Source organism: Schistocerca piceifrons, chromosome 10, assembly GCF_021461385.2.
Source record: "Schistocerca piceifrons isolate TAMUIC-IGC-003096 chromosome 10, iqSchPice1.1, whole genome shotgun sequence".
Classification (NCBI taxonomy): Eukaryota; Metazoa; Arthropoda; class Insecta; order Orthoptera; family Acrididae; genus Schistocerca; species Schistocerca piceifrons.
The window spans coordinates 60,550,790-60,577,202 of NC_060147.1; the positions used below are offsets into that span (position 1 = coordinate 60,550,790).

The 26,413-nt window shown below is 38.5% G+C and overlaps 1 protein-coding gene across 3 annotated transcripts in view; it reads left to right on the forward strand.

Moving 5' to 3' along the window:
- Positions 1-958: 958 nt before the first annotated feature.
- LOC124718964 overlaps positions 959-26,413 on the forward strand; it is a 41,666-nt gene continuing 16,211 nt past the window's right edge. The window contains exons 1-6 of one of the 3 annotated variants that reach the window (XM_047244634.1): positions 1,150-1,430; positions 1,518-1,855; positions 11,075-11,245; positions 12,735-12,876; positions 17,581-17,762; positions 25,867-25,943. In XM_047244634.1, coding sequence (XP_047100590.1) covers positions 1,224-1,430; positions 1,518-1,855; positions 11,075-11,245; positions 12,735-12,876; positions 17,581-17,762; positions 25,867-25,943 — 1,117 coding nt within the window. In that variant the 5' untranslated portion in view covers positions 1,150-1,223. Of the gene's footprint in view, positions 1,004-1,149; positions 1,431-1,517; positions 1,856-11,074; positions 11,246-12,734; positions 12,877-17,580; positions 17,763-25,866; positions 25,944-26,413 lie in introns of those variants that run through there. The other 2 variants (XM_047244633.1, XM_047244635.1) reach the window with 2 other exon arrangements.

The window sequence follows — 26,413 nt, forward strand, 5'->3', positions numbered from 1 at the left end:
ACTGAGCAAGTTCTGTTGATGTTAAATTTTACCGTGTTTTTTCGTAAAAATCGTAGAATTTAATTTGCTCGGAAGGTAACAAAAGATATGCTTAGTAAGAAACACTGAAGAGAAACTGCGAGAGTTTATTCAGGTTTAACAAAAAACATTATTTGGTTGACGAAATTTTTTCCTGAAAATTATAAAAGTACCGAGGGCAACGAAGCGAAAATGATTACATTTTTGTACTTTTTAGTAGACGTAAGTTTTCAGACTAGGAGAACACTTACTGAGTATAAACCAGACATCTTTTACTAACATTTTCGGATGTTCATCATGTTTACTCAGAGCATGAATCCTGTATTTTGGGATATTGGAAGTACGTAGGCGGATCGTAAATATTAATAACTGGTTTATTACATACGAAGCGATCTGCTTCACGTAACTAACTGCATGCGTCATATTGAACCAATATTATCTCATGTCAGAAAAATCTGACAGGGTTCCGATTTGGAGTCGATAATAATGTGATGTATTATTAAGATTTGGTTCGCATAAAATGTTCACCTAATTTCAGAAACAAGAAAATTCTCGTATGGCAAAATACCATAACATCGTCATAAAAGGAAACTGTCCGTAATCGTCTTAATAACTTGTCACCTCTCATAAAACGAAAATGGAAACTCGGTGCAGCTCTCCGTGAACACACTGATGTGCTGGACGCGGCACACAACACACGCCAAGAATCTTCTCAAGAAGATGAGCTAATAAGAAAGAACTCCTTCGTCTGTGCATACGCTTTGAATTATTGTCGAACGAAATTTTAAATTTTCTTGGAGAATACTATTTTGCTGTGAGAATCTTCTCCAGGGACTGTTATCTTTTTTTTATTACTTATGCGACCTGTCTTTAATGTAATTCTCTGTATAAGTCGCCAAAATGAGTGTGGTACAGTTGGCGATCGGCTGAAATCTGTCGCTTTCGTTATGTGACAGATTGAGCTGTGGCGTAGCCCGAGGTCTAGGTGAGGTTGAAAGCTGATAATTTGATTGTGAGTTAGTGAAGCCATCGAATGTGAATGCCATATAAAAGTAATAGTAACAGTCTGAACTGTAGTGATGTTTACATTCCCGCCATATTTAATCGATCTATTGCAGGGTACACCATTTGGGTTGCTCATTGCCTCTGGTAACGATCAGCTGTTGTTGTTGTTGATGGTAGCTCACGCTAGTTTGTGACAGGTTATGGGCATTTGCATTTATTTTGCTGAAGCATTGACAGCAGTTGCTATACTGCATGCCTTGGAAGTCCGAGTGTGGTTATGGCAATTAACAGAAATATTATCAACTGCACTTCCTACACGATGGCCTACGGTCAGCTTGTTGTCATGGACTTTCGTGGGACTTCTATTTTGGGCCTATCTGTACCTGCTGTATTACAGAATGGTTCAGGTATAGTGATGAATCTTTATGTAGTTGAGACTTACCCTTCTAGAAAAAAAAGAACATTTTTTTGACATTCATGATTGTGTTTAACAGTTGCTACTGAAGAGGATGGAATTCATTGAACCACATAGGTCCCTCCTGGTGCAAACATTTTGGAAAGCTGGATTTCTGTGTTGTAGCGTCACATACTTTATAACGAAATTCATTCTCGACTATGGAACCAATGTTGACGATTGGCTTCCTGAACTTGTTAAACAAAACATTTTTCATGGAAATGATCCCGTCGCACCCTGTTCGAAGAAATATTTTGGCCTATATTGTGCGTTTTATGTACATGATCTGTGGATGACAACTTCGAGAAGAGGATTTAATCTAACAAGTTCAACGAAACTTTTCTTTTATCTGTTTGTGTTGACTGCGCATTTAATGAGGTATGACAATTCTGGCATTTTAATGACGTCTGGAAATTTATACTTAGAACAATTTTCGAAGCATATCGATTACTTATAATAGCTATAAATACATTATTTTGAAATCCCAACGCAAAAAAAAAAAAAAATCTTCATTCCTGGACAAGGCACAAATGAAGATAAGAAATTTCTCGTAACATTGAGAAATTGTTACGTTGTTGTAGATGGGTTACTAATTTTATTTAACAAGTCAGGAAACTGTGGTTGCACATTTTTTGACATAGAAGTCACAAATAACTGTGTGAGCCTCATAACTCTTGTCATGGAGAAAGATTTCTGACCTGTGATGAATTCTTCTTGGGTTATCAGCCGAGTGGTGGCGTCGTCTTGTCGCAATGTTTGTATGTCTGGCGAAGTCGCCGAAAGATGATGGGTACTAAACTCATTGAAACATTGGGACAAGACGACGCCACCACTCGGCTGATAACCCGAGAAGAATTCATCTTTGGGATATGCCGAGAGAGTCTGCAATCGCATATAGATTTCTGACCTGTATTTCCCTATCCAGGTATTAAATTTTTCATGGCGTACGTAGGATGGTTACTTAGAAAAGGACCCAGTCATTTTCATGTCCTGTCCTTGTTCTATCCAAGGGAGATTGTGTGGTGGTAAGACACTAGACTCATGATTTGTAGAACACTGGTTGAAATCCCAGTCAAACTATCCATCTTAAGTTTCTCATGATTCGCGTGAATTGTCAAGGCTAGTATTGAGATGGATCCCTTGAAAGAGTATGGCTTTTTTTTCCCCCCACATTCTTCTGAGGTGTGAGTTTGTACTTCATCAGAACAGGCTCTTAAGGAAAAACTGTTCTACTTCCCTTTTAATATTTGGATTTTCATCCTTCCCGCTATTTGAGCTTGTTAAATTCATTAAATATTGTTAGTATAATGCTGGCTTTTAAACACTTGCTGTCATATTCTAAATACTATTATTATTATTATTATGGTGTATATTGGAGCACTCGAGATAGTCATTAGAAGGTATACACAAAGAGCTATTATTCAGTAATAAAATTCAGTTTAGTAAAAATTCAGTAGTATTGATATGGTCATAAAGTTTTTTTTGCTCTTCTGTCAATCAAGTATTTCCTCACTCTTACCATGTGGGGTAGGTGTGTGGTCTGTGGTGCCTTGTCATGGTTCGTGCGCCCTCCCCCCCCCCCCCCCCCTCGGTCAGAGGTTTGAGTCGCCCTTCGGGCATGTGTGTGTGTGTGTGTGTGTGTGTGTGTGTGTGTGTGTGTGTGTGTGTGTGTGTGTGTTGTCCTTAGCATAAGCTAGTTTAAGTTAGATTAAGTAGTGTGTAAGCTTAGGGACCGATGACCTCCGCAGTTTGGTCCCATAAGATCTTACCACAAATTTCCAATTTCTCCTCATTCTTTCAAATATTTTTGCTTTCATAATTTGAGAGCAGCCTTCCTGTACACTTTTTATTGACTGCATTTGTAGTCTGGCTTGTGGGTATTTTTTTTTTGATTCGTCTGCTGTAATTTGGAGTTCTTATAACGTCCTTAATTTGTGTAATCCATTTAATGTTGCTCTTGTTACCCCTCAGTTTTTCTACTATTCTGTTACAGAATCAGTGTTTCGGTGTTATGATCAGATGTCTAAAGAGCAATGCTTGTTTCTTCCTCATTGTGCTCTTTACTGATTGTATTTTCTTGTATAATGTTTAATTTGTAGGTACTCTCAAATGCCCATTACCTTGATGTTTATTTATACATATCTTGATTATTCTACTTTCTGTCAGTTTCTGGGCAAAACTGAAAGCTGATTCGACCTGTCTGCTTTGACACATGATGTTGTCGACCCTTGCTTCAGTTGTATACAGTATGGAAAACATGACATTGCTCATTAAACCCATGAATATTCGAGGCATGCTGCCATAGGATGGTAGGTCTGCAACTGTTCGGTACTGAGGAAATAGGATAATTTTTTATTGTGTCCTTTTTGGTTGTGTCAGTTTTAGTTGTGTCAGCAAGTAGGAACAGACACACAGACTAAGATCAAGTAGTATGCATGTTGCCCCCTGTATACGTATCTGTGCCTTTTGTGCCATATTGTGTAAATAATTACAATTAATAGCAATGTGCGTGGTCTCAAAACTAGTGTCAGCCCGAAACTGTTAACCACTACAGCTGAATTTTATACCAGTGCATCTGAGAAAGACGAAATAAAAAAAATTACACAGTTTCCTCAAAGGACACGATACCAGTACTCCAAAACCTGATATCACTGGTTTCACTTGAGCTGTATGGCAACTAAAACAAAACACACAGTACGAGGTCCATTCAGAACATTCCAGGACATCAGTAGTTTTGCATCAATGGTGTGTTGGAGTGAAGTGCTTTCTCCTATGTTTAATGTGTAGGCCTAACTGCTGAAAGTTCCATTGTTGTATCTGTTAAATATTGTTCAGTGCTGTATTGAGTAGAACGTTGTGTCATGCAGTTTGCAAATTTCGAGATAGCATGTCTGCTTTAAATTTTGCATGAAACTCAAGAAAACCTTTATGGAGAGACACCGAATGCGGCAGGAAGCTTACAGCCATACTTGGTGTTATGAATGGTTCACGAAGTGTACATATGCTGGACAGAATTTAAAGATTACCTTCGTTCCGGACACCCTTTGGTGCCTATCGACGATGCTCGTGTCAGAAACGTCAACAAAATTGTGCTTGCCAATCAAAGACTGACTGCCCAAGAGATTGCAGAAGAATGTAAAATTTCAGTTGGATACTGTCATGAAACTCTGGCACACTATCTTGGTAAGCATCATTTTGTCAACAAGTTCGTTCCACGAGTCAAGACCAGAAAGACCTTCGCCTGGCTATCTGTGAAGAGTTTCTGGATCAAGCAAATGAGAATGATATGTCCCATAAGTGACCTCTGCAGTTTGGTCCCATAAGATCTTACCACAAAATTCCAATCAGATATTTTTGCTTTCATAATTTGAAAGCAGCCTTCCTGTACACTTTTTATTGACTTTCGTATGTTGTCTGGTGATAAGAGGGGCTTCAGTTACAATGTTGAATCCAAGGTCCCATCTTCACAATGGATCAAGGAAGACTCTCCAATATCAAAAAAACTTGTCAGGTCAGGTCTAATGTCAAGGCTGTGCTGATAGTTTTCTGTGACTTTGAAGGATAGCTTCACCATGAATTTGTACCACAGGGTCAAACTGGTAATTGGTGGTACTATCAGGAACTATTGCGATGCTGAGAGAGAATGTAAAATGTAGTGAGACAATTCATAGCTCTTGCATCATGATAACATACTCACATCCCTATTGGTGAACAACTATTGCATGGACAATGAAATCACTGTGCTGCCTCATCCTCCATAATCTGCAGATCTGGTCCCTGCGGACTTTTTTTTTTTTTTTTTTTTTTTTTTTTTTTTTTTTTTTTTTTTTTTTTTTTTCCCAAAGTTGAAAATCCAGTTGAAAGTATGAAGATTTACAATGATAGACAAGTTGACAGAAAACTTCCAGATGGCGCTTCACGCGATACAGTAAGAGGCGGACCAAGACTGCTTCAAGAAGCAGAAACAGTATTGGGAGCAGCGTATCGGTTGTGAAGGAGAGAGTTTTGTTGGAGACCATGCACAATAAGTGAAAGGTAAACACAAAAAAAATTGTAGACAAAGTTCTGGAATTTTTTTCAACAGACCTTGCACCAAAAAGCAATTCATTCAAATTGTCAAAACCGAAACTAATCAATCTTTGACAATATAAGTAATTAGGATTGGTTAGATAAAAAATCTACTCACCAAGCAGTGGCAGAACACACATAAAAAAAGTTTTATGTATGCAAGCATTTGAAACCGGTGGCTGCTTCTCTCAGCAGAAAAGTTATGTATATAAAAAAACAAAGATTCTGAAAACTTACCAAATGAAAGCGTTGGTACGTTGATAGAAACAATAACACACACACACACACACACACACACACACACACATTTCAAGCTTTTGCAACCCATGTTTGCATCAACAGGAAAGAGGGAAGGAGAGGGAAAGACGAATGGATGCCACATCCTTTCCATTTTTCCCACATGGAGACCAACAAACCAAAACTCAGTCACAAAACTAACATCAGAAACATTACCTGACCAGTGATTGTAAAGCAGTATCCATGATACCTACTAACCACAATCCAGCAAAGTTACCAAATGCCAACAAGAAAAACCTCAAAATTGATGAATTAGTACCAGTTTTGATGTATACGCAAACACACATACCAAATGTGTGTTTATCTATCCGATTATATTATATTGTCAAAAATTGATTAGTTTGGGTTTGGGTGAGTTGAAAGAGTTTGTTTTCATTACGAAGTCTGTTTAAAAAATTCCAGTACTTTGTCCACAACATTTTTCTACATTGTGCATGCTGTCCTCCGAAATACTCTCCTGCACAATTGATACACTGCTCCAAATGCCGTTTCCACTTCCGGAAGAAGTTTTGGTATGCCTCTTGCTGGATCACGCAAAGTGCTGTCTGCGAATTTTCTTTTATATTGACTGTTGTTTCAAATTCTTTCAGTGGGGTTTTCAACTTTGGAAGAAAAAGAATCCACAGGGGCCAGGTTGGGAGTACGGAGAGAGAGGCAGCACAGTGATTTCATTGCTTGTGCAATAGTCACGCAACAACAGGGATGAATGTCCGGGTATGTTATCATGAGGCAAGAGCCATGAATTGTCTCACCACATTTTAGGCCATTTCCTTCTCACATTTTCTCGCAGCATCGCAATATGTCCTGGTAGTACAGTCGATCAGCAATTTGCATTTGTTGCAGGAATTCATGATGAAGCTATCCTTCAAAGTTAAAGAAAACTATCAGCATGGCTTTGACATTTGACCTCTGAGCTATTTTTGGTCTTGGAGAATCTTTCCTCGCCCATTGTGAAGATGGGACCTTGGTCTCAACCTCATAACTGAAGATCCATGTCTCATTGCCAGAAAGAAAAGAAAGCACAAAAAATAGTTATCAATCAAAGTCATCATCACATAAATTTTGGCTGGTGAACAGCCCCCCCCCCCCTCTCCCCACACACACACCTAAAAAATAAAAGAAAACCAATTGCTATCTGTCCAAATAAGTCAGAACTTGATCGTAGAAAACATGCCTTGACCTACTCATAAATGTCTGTATCATATTCATCTGAACCATCGGAGATCAGAGGAAGAAATCAGTGTAGCTCAAAGGCCCTCAAGAACAACAAGGCTTCAGAAGGTGATAGCATCACAGCTGAGATGCTCCTCTTGGAAAGTGAAACATTGATGGATGCTTTGAAGCTATTAATACCGAACATGTGGCCAACAGAAATTATGTTTGAGGACTGTAAGGGAGCAATTCTATGTCCCATCTTCAAGAAGGGTGATGCTACACAAGTATCAGACTGCTGAGAGATTTCATTACTTGAAACTGATTATAAAGTCTTTACAACACTGCTGCTAAACCACATAAAAACATTTGCTGAAGGAACAGTACCCAACTATCAGTGTGACTTTCCATGGCAGGTAGACTGTTGACCACATATTTACCTTGAGGCAGAGAAACATTAAGAATTCAGTTGAGAATTACACCTTATCTTCAAAAGCTTAAGACACCATTGACTGTTCCTTATTATGGAAAACATTAAAGGAATTTCACATCCCATCAAAATACATCAAACTGATTGCAGCTTGCTACTCTCAATCAACTTGTCATGTGTGATTCAGCAACCAGCTATTGCCACCATTCAGAATTTGAAATTCATTGATTCAAGGAGAGCCATTGGTGCCAATAATATCTGACTTGGCCTTGGAAAAACTAAGCTGTTACGGTGGTCCAAACAGAGAAATGGAGATGCTGAAAGCAGACACAATCCTGGAATTTTCTCAAATTTTCTTGGTGATACTCTGGAGCAAGTATGCACTGATACTTCCTGGTTTCTCCACAGTGCGAAGAAAATTAGGCTGGTGGTGAATGAGGATGAAATCAAAAATCTCATATTACACTGTCCAGCTCTCCTTCCATCTATTGTTGTTGATGGACATAACTTTCAATGTGTTCAAGAATTCGAGTATCTGTGTTCGCTACTTGCTAATAAAAGTGAAGTGGTGACAGAGTTGCATAAGATTTAGCTGTACTTGACACTAGTACAGCTGTTTGTGAAACATGGGCGACATCAGCAACAACTGAAGAAGCAATCTGTGCCTTCAAGAGGAAGGTACTTAGAAAGATCTATTAACCTATCTACAATATTGTGGAATGTAAATAGGAACAAAGAATGAAAGAAGACGTGTACCGTTGGGAAAACCACACATTGGCCTGATATTAGGGAACAAGAGGCTACAGAGGTATGGCCACATCCAAAGAGGTGATAGATCCCTCCCATACCAAGTGCTCCATTCTGAACCTGTTGGAAAACACCACAGGGGACGTCCAAAGATGCAATGAAAGGCTCAAGTATTAACAATCCTTAAAGTGGAGCCAGCAATGGTGGGAGATACAGCTAGAGACCATCATCAGTAGACATCTCCTCTGGTGTGACTGATGACCTTTTTTATTGTGTACTTTGTAATGTGTTCTTTCATAATTTTTATAGCATGCTTGTTTTCTTCTATTGTAGTGTGATAATTTCTTTTGTTTCCTGGTGTAAATCTTAAAGGCCGGTTAATGCAATATGTGGTGATGGTGACAATGAATTTTTTACTGGAGGTGCTTGTGTGGCGTGAAGCCTCATATAGAACTGAAATATGAATGATAAACAGTTAAGATGAGAAAATACAGAAAATTTCAAGATGTGGAGCTGCAGAAGAATGCTGAAGATTAGATAGATAGATCAAATAACTAATAAGGGAGTACTGAAACAAATGCAGCAAAAAGGAAATTTATGGCAGAACTTGACTAAAAGAGGTCAGTTGATAGGACACACCGCAGTGCATCAGGGAATTGCCTATTTGGTAATGGAGGCGAGTATGAGGGGGGAAAATTGTAGGAGGAGACCAAGGGCTAAAATCAGTTAGCAGGTCCAAGTGGATGTAGGTTGTGGAATGTGGGGAGTGCATTAAACCAGTCTTTGGACTGAAGACCACAACATGATGACTCTCCTATTAGGAAGGAAGATGACTATTGGATGTCCCATTGACAACAAGGACATTACAGAAAGAGCGTAAGGGTAAGGAATGAAATCGGCCCTGTTCTGAAAACAAAATTTGCCTTTATTAATTTTTTGAGAGAGCGAGAGTTGAGTGTGGGTAGCCAGAAGGCTACGTGAACTCGTCTTCCCCCAAGTAAGAGCCCAGTCAGTAAAAAAGTGCCCAGAAACATTTACAGTGTAGTTGCATTCATTTATATTGACCTCTACATAGCTACACTTATTTCTAAGCTCCATCACCTGTCTCTATGACAAATGTCATCAATAGTTAAATGAGTGGTTTTGTAGATTTTTTTCTCTTTATCTTGTTTTCCAAATTGTTATTACTCGTATAATAAATTGTTTCGCTGATTCCGATAAAGTAATTAGTTTTTTTATAATCTTTATTTTAGAAGAGAAGAAATTCCATAGTATCCATTGCTCTAAAAAATTGGACTTGACTAATACTAATTTATTGGAAAACTGACCTATACTGATTTAGAACACTGTGTTCCCTGAGTGTAGAAATGTGTTAGATTTTACATGCTATGCCGTAATTTGTAGATTCTTTAAATTAAATTAAGAGATTAACATAATTCTGAATACTCTTTGAATTCAGATCCATAAAAGTAGAACCTGATTAACTGATCCTTAGAAGGCATATGAATTACTATGAAGTACAAGGAAATGCGTGATAACAAAAATTATTTTAGTGTGAGCAGTAGGAAATAATCCTGTTGAAATAATTTTTGAAGTAATAATATAAATACACCTCACATAGAACAGTAAAACAAAGTGGGAGTTGTTGAGTCACAGTGACACTTGCTCTGAAGGTTATGGATGACTTGTTAGAGAGCAGTAAATTTATGTATGAATCACATTGTGACAAACTAATAATTTTGTTACATCATGGCTGTTTCAAGGCATTAAGTTTTTAGACAATCAACCACCAGTGTGCTCACAATAATGAATAAGCGTCAGTAAAAGGCCAAGTTTTGTTTCTTATTGTGAAGAATGCACTTTAGCAATATTCATAGACCCGGACATTATAAGTCCATTCAGGGATATTGACATTATTCACTTGAAATCTATATAGTAAAGATATACTGTCACAGCAAAACATATTACATAGTGTCAGAGCAACAGTTTGTTCTTCTGTATAGAGAATAGATTTAAAGTGGCTGCACCTTTACTTTGGATAGTGTTACTGCATAATACTGTTGTAGTAGTACTATTTGTCACATGTTCAGAATTAGAATTTTACTATCTCATTACTTATAAGCACAAATCATTGATTTGTTGTCTAGGAGACTCACCAGTGTATATATTATAATCGAGACACATACAGTGTGTCTGAACTTAAAATCAACCTTTATTTACAACTATCAGTACAAATTTATTAAATTAGAAAGAAAATTTCATGACTTAATATTTTTGCTCAAATATGGCACGTAATTTTTCCTTTTGGAAAACATTGTACATTGTTCCATCTTGGAAAGTTTTTCGCTTTTAATTTGTTATAAATTCTCATAGACCTATATTGAGGAATCCAGGAGCAGAATTTTAATCTACGAGATGGTCACATGGAATCGTCTTCATTTCCAGTGTCATACACATGTTGAAAATGGTTCCTATAAATAATCCTGGCTTATTATGTATAAAGATATACATTTCACAAGTATGAATACACAGAATAGTTAAAATATTTCAATCGTTAAATAGTGGTAGACTTGAATCCTTAACATAATACGCATTTCTGATAATAACTTCTAACAATCTCAGTATTGTATGTGAGTAGTGTTAGTGTATGGATTGAAATGTCTGCATGTACACACAAACTTTTGTCACACACTTCTGAACCTTGAAACATGTTGTAGGGCCCATTGATAATGCCTCACTGACTATTTTATATAAGGTTAAACAAAGATAAGGATCTTCCAGAAATGTGTCAGTCAGTCTATCGAATTGAAATCCAGCACACATTGAATTTGCTAGTTATATTTCTATATGAAACTTCATGTGAGTTACAGGTAATCAAAATATTTTCTTTTCCTATTATCAAGGTGTGTGAAGGCTGCATACCTGTTTGTGATCTTAATGAACATTGAAGCATTACCAGCATGTGGTGCAGCAGCCTTTGTTCTGTTTGACCGGCCTGTGTGGAGAGGTGCATTTCGTATAGCAGGAGTCGGGGTGATATCCCGTATACTATTTGCAGCTCACGCCTTTGTATGGTGAGTATAATCCCCAAGGAATCAAAGAAAGAAAATACAAATGTGGGTGAGCTGGTATGAACAGTGTTGGGAATGCATTACGGTAGCCAAGGTAGATATAAAATCAACACCCAGCACAGCAGTACAAGTTCAGTGAGATTATTCAAACAGTTAAGGGATACAAAAATTTAATTGTGATGGGTGACAGTAGTTTAGTAATAGGAGAAGAAAGGCAAGGGAAAATAGGTGATCATTTACTGGGGGAAAGGATTGAAATATGGAGCTGCCTGGTAGAATTTTGCACAGAGCATTTTTTAATAATCACTAACACATGGTTTAAAAATCATGAATGAAGTTAGGACACTGGAAGATTTCAGATTAAGGCATTTCAAAGGGCAGATGTGGACTCTGACTAATTTATTGGTTAAGAACTTCAGATTAAGGCTGAAGATGTTACGAAAAAGTAAACATTTAAGGAGATGAGACTAGGAGGGAGAGAAAAAAATGTTGTTTGGAGTTTGAGGAATTATTCACAGACATAAAATTAAAAATGGGAAAGAAATACAATGGAAGACAAATGGTTAACTTAGAGAAGTGAAACAGTGAAGGCAGCAATGGATCAAACAGGTAAAAAGACAAAACCTAGCAGAATTCCTAGGGTAACACAGGAGATATTGAATTTAATTGATGAAAGGAGAAAATATAAATATGCAGCAAATGAAAGCATGCAAAATAGAATATAAACGTTGACAAAGGAGGGAATTGAAAATGACTTTGCAAGAATTGCTGGAAGACAAATTCAAGGCTGTAGAAACGTGCATGACTAAGGCGAATATAGATGCCACCCTTAAGAAAATGAGAGATCTTTGGAGAGAGGAGGAAGAGCTCAGATTGCAAGCCAGTACAAAGCAGTATGTACTTGAGACATACATTTTTAAATTGTAAGCCCATTTTTGGTTTTTATTTAGCCTTAATTTGTTTTAGGCATTATGAATTCATGGAAGTTAAATGATAGGTCGTTGAAATCTGTACGTCCCATTGGTCCCAAAGTGAAACCACAACTTCAAAATAATTGTTTACTTTTTGCCAGTTTGTTTTTGCATTTGTTGCATAACAGATGATACAGGTAATTTTGTGAAAAAAATTAATTCTTTTATATTTTGTTGGGACTCAAATGTTTAAATGGGTCCTTAAATTGCCTTATTTGCAGTGCTGTCATCTTCCAGTGATGCAGGTACAACCTGGTCAGCTAGTAACATTCTAGTTTGCTCTCAAATAATTCTTGAAACTTTTCATGGGATATGTGTACAACCTGTTTGGTGGCAAAATACAGTATTTAATACAACATTGTGTACTTGTGTGTCATTAGGTCCATAGTTTTGTGGAATGTATTTTCATTAAGAAGTGATAAACATAGTTAATCACAAAGAGCAACCACAATATGAGTCACTTTGCTTACAGAAATGAGCAGTGTCTGAGAGCTGATTTTGCTTCTCATTTTCTTTTCCAGGGCGACAAACATGTTCTTCCTGCTGCCTACCTTGTTGCTTTATCCAGCTGTCACAACAGAGGTGAGGCAGCCGGATGTTCTTCCTCTTATTGCACTCAATGCAGTCCTGTGGACATTCTACTGTCTTAATTTTGTGACGTCAGTAAGTATGTTAATGCTCTGAATCAAAGTGCCGTGTGATTTACTACCTTGTTTGTGCCACTTAATCATGTTTTTATTCTGCTGTTTGAATCCAATATTTCCGTATCACCATCGTGGTGGTGGTGGTGGTGGTGGTGGTGGTGATCATCATCATCATTATTTTTCCACTCTAACAGATAGAGTGTGTCAGTAAATGAGCCTCCTCCAACTTTTCTTATCCTTCCACAGCTGTTGCTTGAGTGTTTGACGGAAGTTGGCACCTCGAATATTGAAACACTTCTTCACCCAGATGTCTCGAGTTATTCTTCTCGTTCCATTCTGTGTGACAAATCAGTCAAAGTAAGCTCATGTGAAACTGTTCTGGGTTTGTTCTTATTTTGCTCTATTTCTACCTGGTCTTCTGTATGAAAATGTGCAGCACAAGATCAAACTGGATATCCATTCTTCTCCCCTTGTGGCGTCATTAGGCTTATTACAGCAAAGAGTGACTGATTAACTTGCTGTTTAGTCTCTCTCAATCCCATTAATCAACCTACCATATCTGTTTTCTCATCTCCAGTACGTACATTGACTGCTGGAGAGTGCCTGTACAACATAACCGAGTGTTGCAGTTTTGTTGGTTTTAATATCTATTTTCATGAATTCTTCATGCTGGTCAGTTATTCTCTTCACACATCCATTTCTGGCTTGCCCAAATGTAGAGAGGTATTAGCTGTACTCAGTTTTATACAGATTTTCTCACTTACAATTTTGTAAGCAGATACTTTGCTGTATCTGGCTGTATGCAGCCAGACTGCCAGTCCACTGAGTGAAAAAGAAACAAAGTTTTTGAGCTGCAGCTCATAGTTACCTTTGTGACACCATATTGTTAAATATTACCTGAAAGCCTACACGTAATATTACCAGACAAGTTCAGTTCCATTCCCTTACATTAAAATCTGATTCTCACTCAAATTTAAATTAGGCCTAGACCTCTACCCCCCGTAAATAACTGTGCAGTTTCTAGAAAAATGCAATTCTGCCTTAACATTTTATGCCAAATTAAGCCCACTCCATTGAAGTACTATGACTAAATCAATAAATGTGATGCAAATATGAAGTGTGTTTAAGTAAGTCCAGTTTCTAAATACGAGCTCTGCAATGTTGTGGTCAGCTGTCTCCATGTGCATGCTGAGTATCTAAAGGCATTCCTTATCTACAGATGCCATTATAGAAATGGTTGTCCATGTCTATAGCTTTTTCTGCATATTTAAAATGCCCCAGTTATTCCTCCTCTCTTACTTCCATCCTTTATTTCCCCATGGCACATTCTGTAGTTATATTTAATTCCAGCGAAAACTATGATTTTCCCACTGTTGCCTCGTATTTTCATTTTTTTAGTATGCCTGAAGACATTAACAAGAAGTGTATGTCCACCTGAAACCCTTATTTTCTTGCACGGATGTGTCGGATACAATGATATTTAAAATGCCTCGGTCACTATACTGATTAGTGGTATCACTAGTGAAAGCTTAGGGGGTTTAATCATTTTCTTAATAAGTGTCCAGTACTACAGAACACATTATTGCTTTAGCTCTAAGGTAGTGGTTGAACACAAAACCGTATCAATCTGAAGTCTTGAGATTTCTACCACTTCAAAACGATAGAGTTGATTGCTTGAGAAGAAATGTGTCAAGTTGCGTGTTCACTTTATCTCACTTCACTCAAACATTCAGCATGAGTATCGAACCACACAGTTATTGTTGCATGTGATGCTTCATCCAATCCAGATAATTTAAGTAGGTTGTAGATCACTTGTCAGTAATTAATTTTTGGGGCCAACATCAATTGCAGCTGAAAGATGCCTCTTATTTTACTGTATTGTAGTGGTCATTGTAGTATAGTTTTTCCTGTATACAGCTGTTCGCTTACTACTTTAGAATAATGCTAATCAGTGTTGCATTTTAGTTGCACTCTTGGCATTAATACAGTTATCACAGTTTATGAATTGCCTTTCTCTTGTTGAGTGAGATTCAGTTTATTAAGTTTCACATAAGCTATTCAAAAATGGAAGAAAAAACATACTTCAGTCCTTTGGAAGCTCTTACTGATTTGAAACTTCCTGGCAGATTAAAACTGTGCGCCCGACCGAGACTCGAACTCGGGACCTTTGCCTTTCGTGGGCAAGTGCTCTACCATCTGAGCTACCGAAGCACGACTCACGCCCGGTCTCACAGCTTTACTTCTGCCAGTATCCCGTCTCCTACCTTCCAAACTTTACAGAAGCTCTCCTGCGAACCTTGCAGAACGAGCACTCCTGAAAGAAAGGATATTGCGGAGACATGGCTTAGCCACAGCCTGGGAGATGTTTCCAGAATGAGATTTTCACTCTGCAGTGGAGTGTGCGCTGATATGAAACTTCCTGGCAGATTAAAACTGTGTGCCCGACCGAGACTCCAACTCGGAACCTTTGCATTTCGCGGGCAAGTGCTCCACCATCTGAGCTATCAGGCTGTGGCTAAGCCATGTCTCCGCAATATCCTTTCTTTCAGGAGTGCCAGTTCTGCAAGGTTCGCAGGAGAGCTTCTGTAAAGTTTGGAAGGTATGAGACGGGATACTGGCAGAAGTAAAGCTGTGAGACCAGGTGTGAGTCTTGCTTTGGTAGCTCAGATGGTAGAGCACTTGCCCACGAAAGGCAAAGGTCCCGAGTTCGAGTCTCCGTCGGGCACACAGTTTTAATCTGCCAGGAAGTTTCATATCAGTGCACACTCCGCTGCAGAGTGAAAATCTCATTCTCTTACTGATCTGCCGGCCGCGATGGTCTAGCGGTTCTAGGCGCTCAGTCCGGAACCGCGCGACTGCTACTGTCGCAGGTTCGAATTCTGCCTCGGGCATGGATGTATGTGATGTCCTTAGGTTAGTTAGGTTTAACTAGTTCTAAGTTCTAGGGGACTAATGACCTCAGAAGTTGAGTCCCATAGTGCTCAGAGCCATTTTCTTACTGATCTGATTGGCAGTGTTAAAATTTAAGGTATAAAAACTTCAAACAAGTTATCTCCTTAGGAGAGCTCTCTCATTAACCCCAGCAGAAACAATTGTAGTTTGTCTTTATCTCCAATACACTACTTCCTGACATCATCATCCTCTACTTGTCATTTCTGAAAACATGATTTTATGAAAAACTAAGACGACAGCCAAGAAGCAGGGATGTGGTTCATAAAGAGACCACCCGACAGTTGAATTTTTGTAGTTTTTTTATGTTTTTGGTATAAGAAGTTCATCACTCAAATATCAGTCGCCGAAGGAGTTCAATGTGACTCTCAAAAATACTCAAGAAAATTGACTTTTAAGTTTTCCGAGGAATTCAAATTTACTTAACATGGAGTTGATTTTCATGAAGGGTTGCGTGGCTCATGCGGTATTGTTAGAGAACTGTAATTGGGTACTCATTGGAGTAGTGGTTCAGATGTCACTATGATCTTTTTTCCTTAATTCAAATACTTTCATTATTTAAATATAAATTACATCAAATATATGCTGATTAAGACGTATTTACTCTCCATTTTTAAGAAAAATGGAAGTCTTCTTCATTACAATTTCATATTGCATACAAAATTTCAGTTTTCACTGCAAACATAAATTCTTAATTATCAACATTTTATAAAACATTGTTAATAAATTTGTAATGTCTATTATTGAAACTATCTTTATTAAAAATGTTTTATAAAACATTGATAATTCAGAATATATATTTGAAGTAGATTTGATATCTAATTAGAAGCAAGATGATGTGCATTTTTCATAAAAAATGATGATTGGATATCTATTTGATGAATTTTACATTTAAATGAAATAGGTAATTATATTCAACGATAAAAATAAAATGGGAAAAGGCTATAGAGTGATTTGTTCCAGCGATCCATTGTTCACGCAATTACTTACCTCAGACACTACTGAGCAATCCACTTGCCCCATCAAAAAAATCATCTAAGCTCTAGTGAATTATAGTTCCTCGGAAATCTTCAAAGTCATTTTTCTTGAGAATTTTTTCGAGTTGCATCGAAATGCTTTGGTTAACTGACATTTGAGTTCTGATTTTGACGTATGGTACATATATAAAAAAATTACAAAAATCCAGTTGCTGGGTGGTTTCCTTGTTAGTTTCAATAGTGCTATCATATTATGGTCAACACAATCAAATCATATACTTGTTAGGTTTAGCCAGTGTGCACTGTACAAAGCTTTTGTAAATTAACCTGTTTTATTAAAAAAGCTTTGCACAATGCGTACTGCACTATAACTGTGATGACAGTGGTTCATTCTAGCAAGCCAGTGTTATGATTACACAAACTAGAATATGAAATCTGCCACAAATAAATAGTCATATTGCAGCTTCTTAGTGGTAATAGCTTCTGTTTTTCAAGTAACTGAAGGTTTTTCAAGTAACCTGTACAAAATATAACTTGTCTTCGCTTAAAACTTCCTCGTTGATAGGCCGTGGTCGATCTATAAAACCCTCCCCTGACGTTTCATCTCACTGTGGGAGACATCTTCCGAGGTAAAGCGGCTTTAGCTCAGAGGATGTCTCCCGCAGTTGGAGAAGAAATGTTGGGGGAGAGTTTTATGCATTAACCGCGGTTTACCAGCCCAGAAGTTTCAAGTGAAGACAGTACCAGCCGTGAAAGCCTACATTGTATAATATAATTCGTATTTTGACATTTTGCAGCCGATGTGCCGTCTCATTTACCTGTACCTGCAAAGCCCGACACCAGGTGTGAAACACAGATCATTGTTGGACGCAGCATTATTTCCTCCTGAGACTGACGTGATTAAAGAGTTGCAGAGGATACGAGAGGAGGTACGAGCAACTCGGAACCGTAGAGCGAAAGAAGCTGCAGCTGGCAGAAGGTGAATAAAATGTTAATGCAGGGGATATCTGAGTGTATTTGACTACAGTTGTAATGTCGTTGTTTCTGAGTTTAATGCCACTCCTGTTGTGTGAGTCAGATTTCTCATATCTAATGACAAATGGAATTCTGATGCTGGGAAGATTGGTCCAATGAATTTCTTCTTATCAGGTTACCCTTCAGAGGCTGTTGCACGCAGTGACCGTTATTTTGATTTGTAAATAATAGATTTCAGCTATCAGTCGTCCTTTGGAATATTTATTGGCAGATGCCTGTTTGTGTGGCTTTTTTACACAATTCATGAACTGTGTACAAAGCCAGACAAACAGGCATTACATGCATTGACCAAAAAAGGATAGTGCATTGAGAACGGCTAGTTGCTAGTCGAAATCTAGATCTGCCAATAAATATTCCAAAGGACGACTGATAACTGAAATCTATTATTTACAAATTTCTTTTTTAGTTGTGTAATTTTCTCCTTTTCCACTCATACTAACCTGTTTTGTCATCCACCTTCCATCATGAGTGTCTCACTCTGTTTATCTCAGTAATTATATTCAGTCTTTGTTGTAACTTACCTACTAACAGATCTCTGTAACATTTTAGACTATAATAATTTTTTTAAAGACAGTTTTCTTGGCATGATTGATTAATGGTGAGCTTCCAGTTGTTCTGCCAAGTTGGTGTTTCCATTTCATGAACAATATTTTGACAACTGCCCCCTTCGCACTAGCTGCAGTTCTTACTTCCCCTTGGCAATAGACAGTGTTGTCGTAGTAGCAGGAATTCACTTACTTATTTGAATATTCCTCCTTCAGTTGCTGTTTAGAGCAATATTGGATGTGTCAGTACACATTTACAATTAGAGTTACAGTTTGAGCACACACTTTATTTTACAGTAGGTTTACATATACATATATTTATAATAATGAAAAACAGCAGTGGAAATTTGTGAGTAGAATAGCTTGTAAAATTGGGGAAAGGCAGACACTCACATGTAGTGGACTGATGGGTGGTGTATAGACAGACACAACAGAAACAGATATTCATACTAGCTTTATAGCACTTGCTCTTTCTCTAACAAAAGTACATACATTCACACACGCAACCAGACACACACCCAAATACACACTCCTGGGGCTATGGCAAGACAGACTATTGAGTACTTTTATTCAGAGGAGTTGCCTGCACAGATGGATGTGGGGCGGTGGTGTACGGAAGGACATGCCAGGCAAGGTGTGTGTAGTGGTATAGTGTGGCAGGTCTTTTGACAGATAATTCAGCTGCTGCACAACAATATGAAAGGGGTTTAGAGGGTAAGGCATGTAAGGGAGACAGAGGGGAGGAAAGGAGAGGAAGGTGAAAAGGAAGACAGGGAGGGAAGGGAGAAAGGGTGACTGGTGGGAAAGGGAGATGGGAAATAAGGTGAGGCACTGGGAAACAGTTTAGCAGACATTTAGGTCAGGGGGATTGCAGGATTACTGAAGAGAAAATTCTCACCTGCATAGTTCCATCCAAATGGCTTGTGTAGCAAAACAGCTGTTGATGTCATATGTGTTGTGATGTGCTACATGTTCAGCTAGTGGACGGTCAAATTTGCAGTTTGCCACAGTTTAGCAGTGGTCATTCATGCAGCTATACAGTTAGTTACTTGTCGGGCCCATATAGAATCCTGTACAGTAATTGCAACATAGCTAATTCATAACATGGCTGCTTTCACGCACGGTCCTGCCTTACGTTTGGTAGGAGATAGTGGGTTGGTGAAGGAACAGGTCTTGCATCTGAGTCGACCACATGGGCGTGACCTGTGGGGTGCTAGCAATGGTTGGGTTAGCCAGTTCAAAAGTTGTCGTAATTGGCATAGCATCACAGAAAGCAGAGAGGTGGCAAGAGCTGATAGAGAGACTGTGTTGCTCTATACAGAGAAACTCGAGTCAGTGATAGGAGAAGGTGGCTGTACCAACCAAATCATATTTGGTGTAGATGAAACTGATCTGTTCTGGAAAAAAACGCCTAGTAGAACCTATATTGCATGTGGATTGAAAACCTTTCCAGGTTTTGAAGGTGCCAAAAATCAATTAACAGTGATGGTTGGTGAGAATATAGCTGGTGATAGTAAATTAAAACCTCTCTTAGTTTATTGTTCAGAAAATTCAGGAGCTTTAAAAAATATATATGATCTGGGTTGCCCATGATTCAGGGGCCAGATGCTAAAGCTTGGGTGGCAGCTCCTGTTTTTGAGGACTGGTTTTATCAGTACTTCATACCTGAAGTCAAATGTTATTGCCAATTAAAACAAATCCTATTTAAAGTGGTGCTTTAAATCCTCGTCTTACTCTTGTATTGACTTGCATGTGAAAGTTGTATTTTTGCCACTGAATACAACCACCTTGCTTCAACCAATAGACCCTTGATTTGTTGAAACTTCAGAAGTTTACTACATAAGACAATCTTTTGCACATCCACGTAAAGCTATTAGATGAAACAATGAGATCTCTGTGAAAGACTTTTGGAAGCAGTTCAATGTTTCAGATACCCATCAGAATTAATGGACAACCGTGGAATGAATTTCTCCCCACTGAAAACCAGGGGGAATCAGCACTAGAGTCTGATCAAATTGGTAACATGATTGAATAAGTGGTTGATCTTGCCAGAAAATTAAATTTGGAGGTGGATGGTGATGATATTCAAGAACTGCTGAATGTATACAATTGAGAGCAGACAATTAGTGAGTTTATACAAATGAGTGAGCAAGAGCAAAACATAGAACAGCCTGATTCTTTAGATCCAATTCAGTCACAAGATAAAATGTCAGTTGCAGACTTCAGAGGAGGTCTCTGTTCATTTGAACAATCATTATAAATTTTAGAAAAAAATAGGCTCCAACAAAATGAGCGTTTCTGCTACAAAACAGGGAATAACAATTTTTTTAGCTGGCTACAAGGAAATTTTGCAAGAAATAAAATTTGACTTGTCACATGACGTTGGGTGTTGTGAAACCTTCTACATCACAGTAACTTTGGTTTACGTTGTTGCAGTGTACTGTAATATAATTTCTTGTATTGTTGAACATGTTACTGAATAGTTTTCTTTTACTACATTGTTTTCTTTAGTCTCTAGTCTCAATTGAACATAATTAGTATGTATAAAATTTCCAACACTGGACCCGGACTTAACAGAAATTCCACTTACACGGTTGTCACTCAGTCCCAACCATCTGCTCCTAAACCAATATACCAATTTCAACCAATCTCATTACTCATATACCTTACCATCAGGTGACAAATGCTATGGGGATAATAAATACATCTGTATCAAAGGTGTGGGAGTGATACAAAATTGTTAAGGCTTTCGTGGCCACTTGTTGACAAACTGCCTATTGGCTTCTGTCTCAGGTTCTTCAGCCGACGTTCATCTAATGATTTTTCTGACGTTTCGCCAGCACGAGTGGCTGGCATTGTCAAAGCTTCACCCTCCATTGCCGGTGATGAACTGGAGGCAATGGAGGGTGAAGCTTTGACAATGCCAGTCACTTGTGCTGGCAAAACGCCAGAAAAATCATTAGATGAACGTCGGCCGAAGAACCCGAGACAGAAGCCAATAGGCAGTTTGTCGTGTGGGAGTGAGTTTGAAAAAGCATAGCCTGTAATGTGTGAGTTCCCAGACTTTACACATAAACATTAAGCACAAGGCCAGATGCTGCTTGGTACTGTCATGGACACACAGCTATAAATAAATACCTGGGCAATGCTGGGTCTCTCCACTAGTTTATAGGTGAAGGAAGATATTTTTTTCTTTGGAAAATACCATAGTAATCAAGTAAATATTAAGCTACTAATAGCAGATGGGCAGCAGCTGTGAAATAAAATTGGGAGACAGCAGTTTTATTCCAAAGCAACAGCTTTCTTTTTAATTTACTCTGTTAAATTTAAGTGGCATGAGTGTGAATAGCATTAAACAATATGCTGATAGGTTATTGTTAACACAGTACACACAATCACTTTCTTTGATTAGCTTGTCTTTTGTTAATGTAAAACTGACATTCAAAAATGATTTACAGTTACGTTGCTTTACAAATTGTGCCCGAACTATGGACACATCCTCTCATAGGACAATGAACTGAGTCTAGTACTCTACACAGACACTACATTGGAGTTGTGAAAAGTGTGTGTATTGAAATGACAGCATTTGTTTGTTGTTAAATGGAGAAAGCTATGAACAAGATGAAAGGTGATTCTCATGAACAGAGACAGACTGCATGGTTTTTGTGGAAGGACGGAGTCAAAACAACAGATACTTGTAAACAGTTTAACTTTGGTGTGTGATTGAGAAGCCCCTGTACAGACGAGTGCTTACAGCTGGATCACTGGGTTGTGTAGTGGAAGGAAATATGCACCGAAGAATGTGAGTACTGTTTGATGTTAGCAATGTGAAATCCGAGCAACATTGAGATTATGTCTCAGTTGATTATGGCTGATAGGTGAATAACAATTAGTGAAGTTCGGTGGCAGGAGGAACAAGACTTCTGGTCAGGTGGCTACAGGGTTATAAACACAAAGTCAAATAGGGGTAATGGAGGAGTAGGTTTAATAATGAATAGGAAAATAGGAACGCGGGTAAGCTACTACAAACAGCTTAGTGAACGCATTATTGTGGCCAAGATAGATACGAAGCCCACACCTACTACAGTAGTACAAGTTTATATGCCAACTAGCTCTGCAGATGACGAAGAAATTGAAGAAATGTATGATGAAATAAAAGAAATTATTCAGATAGTGAAGGGAGACAAAAAATTTAATAGTCATGGGTGACTGGAATTCGAGTGTAGGAAAAGGGAGAGAAGGAAACGTAGTAGGTGAATATGGATTGGGGCTAAGAAATGAAAGAGGAAGCCGCCTGGTACAACTTGGCACAGAGCACAACTTAATCATAGCTAACAATTGGTTTAAGAATCCTGGAGATACTAAAAGGTATCAGATAGATTATATAATGGTAAGACAGAGATTTAGGAACCAGGTTTTAAATTGTAAGACATTTCCAGGGGCAGATGCGGACTCTGACCACAATCTGTTGGTTATGACCTATAGATTAAAACTGAAGAAACTGCAAAAAGGTGGGAATTTAAGGAGATGGGACCTGGATAAACTGAAAGAACCAGAGGTTGTACAGAGTTTCAAGGAGAGCATAAGGGAACAATTTACAGGAATGGGGGAAAGAAATACAGTAGAAGAAGAATGGGTAGCTTTGAGGGATGAAGTAGTGAAGGCAGCAGAGGATCAAGTAGGTAAAAAGACGAGGGCTAGTAGAAATCCTTGGGTAACAGAAGAAATATTGAATTTAATTGATGAAAGAAGAAAATATAAAAATGCAGTAAATGAAGCAGGCAAAAAGGAATACAAACGTCTCAAAAATGAGATCGACAGGAAGTGCAAAATGGCTAAGCAGGGATGGCTAGAGGACAAATGTAAGGATGTAGAGGCTTATCTCACTAGGGGTAAGATAGATACTGCCTACAGGAAAATTAAAGAGACCTTTGGAGATAAGAGAACCACTTGTATGAACATCAAGAGCTCAGATGGAAACCCACTTCTAAGCAAAGAAGGGAAAGCAGAAAGGTGGAAGGAGTATATAGAGGGTCTATACAAGGGTGATGTACTTGAGGACAATATTATGGAAATGGAAGAGGATGTAGATGAAGATGAAATGGGAGATACGATACTGCGTGAAGAGTTTGACAGAGCACTGAAAGACCTGAGTCGAAACAAGGCCCCCGGAGTAGACAACATTCCATTGGAACTACTGACGGCCTTGGGAGAGCCAGTCCTGACAAAACTCTACCATCTGGTGAGCAAGATGTATGAAACAGGGGAAATACCCTCGGACTTCAAGAAGAATATAATAATTCCAATCCCAAAGAAAGCAGGTGTTGACAGATGTGAAAATTACCGAACAATCAGTTTAATAAGCCACAGCTGCAAAATACTAACACGAATTCTTTACAGACGGATGGAAAAACTAGTAGAAGCCGACCTCGGGGAAGATCAGTTTGGATTCCGTAGAAATACTGGAACACGTGAGGCAATACTGACACTACGACTTATCTTAGAAGAAAGATTAAGGAAAGGCAAACCTACGTTTCTAGCATTTGTAGACTTAGAGAAAGCTTTTGACAATGTTGACTGGAATACTCTCTTTCAAATTCTAAAGGTGGCAGGGGTAAAATACAGGGAGCGAAAGGCTATTTACAATTTGTACAGAAACCAGATGGCAGTTATAAGAGTTGAGGGACATGAAAGGGAAGCAGTGGTTGGGAAGGGAGTAAGACAGGGTTGTAGCCTCTCCCCGATGTTATTCAATCTGTATATTGAGCAAGCAGTAAAGGAAACAAACGAAAAATTTGGAGTAGGTATTAAAATCCATAGAGAAGAAATAAAAACTTTGAGGTTCGCTGATGACTTTGTAATTCTGTCAGAGACAGCAAAGGACTTGGAAGAGCAGTTGAACGGAATGGACAGTGTCTCGAAAAGAGGATATAAGATGAACATCAACAAAAGCAAAACGAGGGTAATGGAATGTGGTCGAATTAAGCCGGGTGATGCTGAGGGAATTAGATTAGGGAATGAGACACTTAAAGTAGTAAAGGAGTTTTGCTATTTGGGGAGCAAAATAACTGATGATGGTCGAAGTAGAGAGGATATAAAATGTAGACTTGCAATGGCAAGGAAAGCGTTTCTAAAGAAGAGAAATTTGTTAACATCGAGTATAGATTTAAGTGTCAGAAAGTCATTTCTGAAAGTATTTGTATGGAGTGTAGCCATGTATGGAAGTGAAACATGGATGGTAAATAATTTGGACAAGAAGAGAATAGAAGCTTTAGAAATGTGGTGCTACAGAAGAATGCTGAAGATTAGATGGGTAGATCACATAACTAATGAGGAGGTACTGAATAGGATTGGGGAGAAGAGGAGTTTGTGGCACAACTTGACCAGAAGAAGGTATCGGTTGGTAGGACATGTTCTGAGGCATCAAGGGATCACCAATTTAGTATTGGAGGGCAGCGTGGAGGGTAAAAATCGTAGGGGGAGACCAAGAGATGAATACACTAAGCAGATTCAGAAGGATGTAGGTTGCAGTAGGTACTGGGAGGTGAAGAAGCTTGCACAGGATAGAGTAGCATGGAGAGCTGCATCAAACCAGTCTCAGGACTGAAGACCACAACAACAACAACAACAACAACAGGTGAATAACCTTTGTTGAGCTGTTATGGCGGTCCATTACTCGTAACAATTTGTTTATGAAAGATATATGTGCTTACTGGGTTCCAGGGGACTTGACATGGGCTCATAAAGACAACAAAGTCGAAATCTGTCATTGACTATTGGAAATGAAGAATGAAGATATAGATTTTTTTGAAGAACTAGTGGTTGGTGGAGAATGAAGATGTCACTATCAATCATGCCCCTGAGAAGAAAGTCCAATCCATGCTATGGAAACATCGTGGGAGTACCTGACCCAAGGCATTTTGTGCTGCTTCCTCTGCTGGTAAGCATATGATCTGTCTTTTGGGACACTTGAGATATACTGCCGATGGACTGGCTGTCAAATGCAGGATGTACTGTGACCTCTTAAATGATTTGGACTCAGGATTCAGCAAAGTTGACAAGGTAAGTTATCATAAGGAGTGCTCCTCCAGCACAACAATGTGCAGCCCCACACTGGCAATGCTATTATGACTGCAAAGTTGACATCACTGGGGTTCATTTTTGTGCCACATCCACCATATTTACGAGAACTCGCTCCATAAAATTGTACTTTATTCGATAACAGGAAGGATGGTGTAAGGTAAGAGCTTTGGCAACAACAGGGAATTGCTGGGAGCTGCCCACAGATGCTTGTTTAATATCCAAAACAGCGGTCCTGTGATGCAGTAATGAACTTACCAGGACAGCTGGACCTGTCTATTGATGTTGGGGAGAGGGCAGGGGGTGAATATATTGCGAGATCTCAAGTGCATTGACACATGTGCGGTAATAAATAAAGTACAAAAAAACACTAGTAGTTTTATGTTGTTTACAGTAATTTTAATAGTAATTATGTAATTGCAGGTCAGAACACCACAGTGGCTCAGTGACAGCATGTGATATCAACAGGCGAGGACTGAAACTCTACCAGACAATTAAATGTAAGTGTCAATCAGCAATAGTAATTTATTATTTTCTGATTAGGCTCCACTAACATCGAGCTTTCAATCAGAATGCTTCAAGCAATTTATTTACAGCTGCTTAGATCACCAACATAATGTTGCACAATCTTTCATGTTCCATATAAGTTTTTGATTGATGACAAATGATGTTGACTCTGCGCCTCAATTTTTCAGCTGGCAACCGGGCAACTTTTAGGTGAATTTTGTAACTGGAGATAATTGATGCACGTCACCATGTTTTTAAACGAATGATTGGCACAGCTGTGCATCCACATCCATTGGAGTTGCATTATGACCCTCCATTGAATTTTGTTACCTCTGCAGAATTATGCTGTATCTGAATCATGGTGGCATATGTGTGATGCAGTTACTGAATGCACATGCTCTGATAAATTGCTTGCCCAAGTTAATACTCGGCAGTCAAATTGATCAAATTAAAAGTCAGTAAA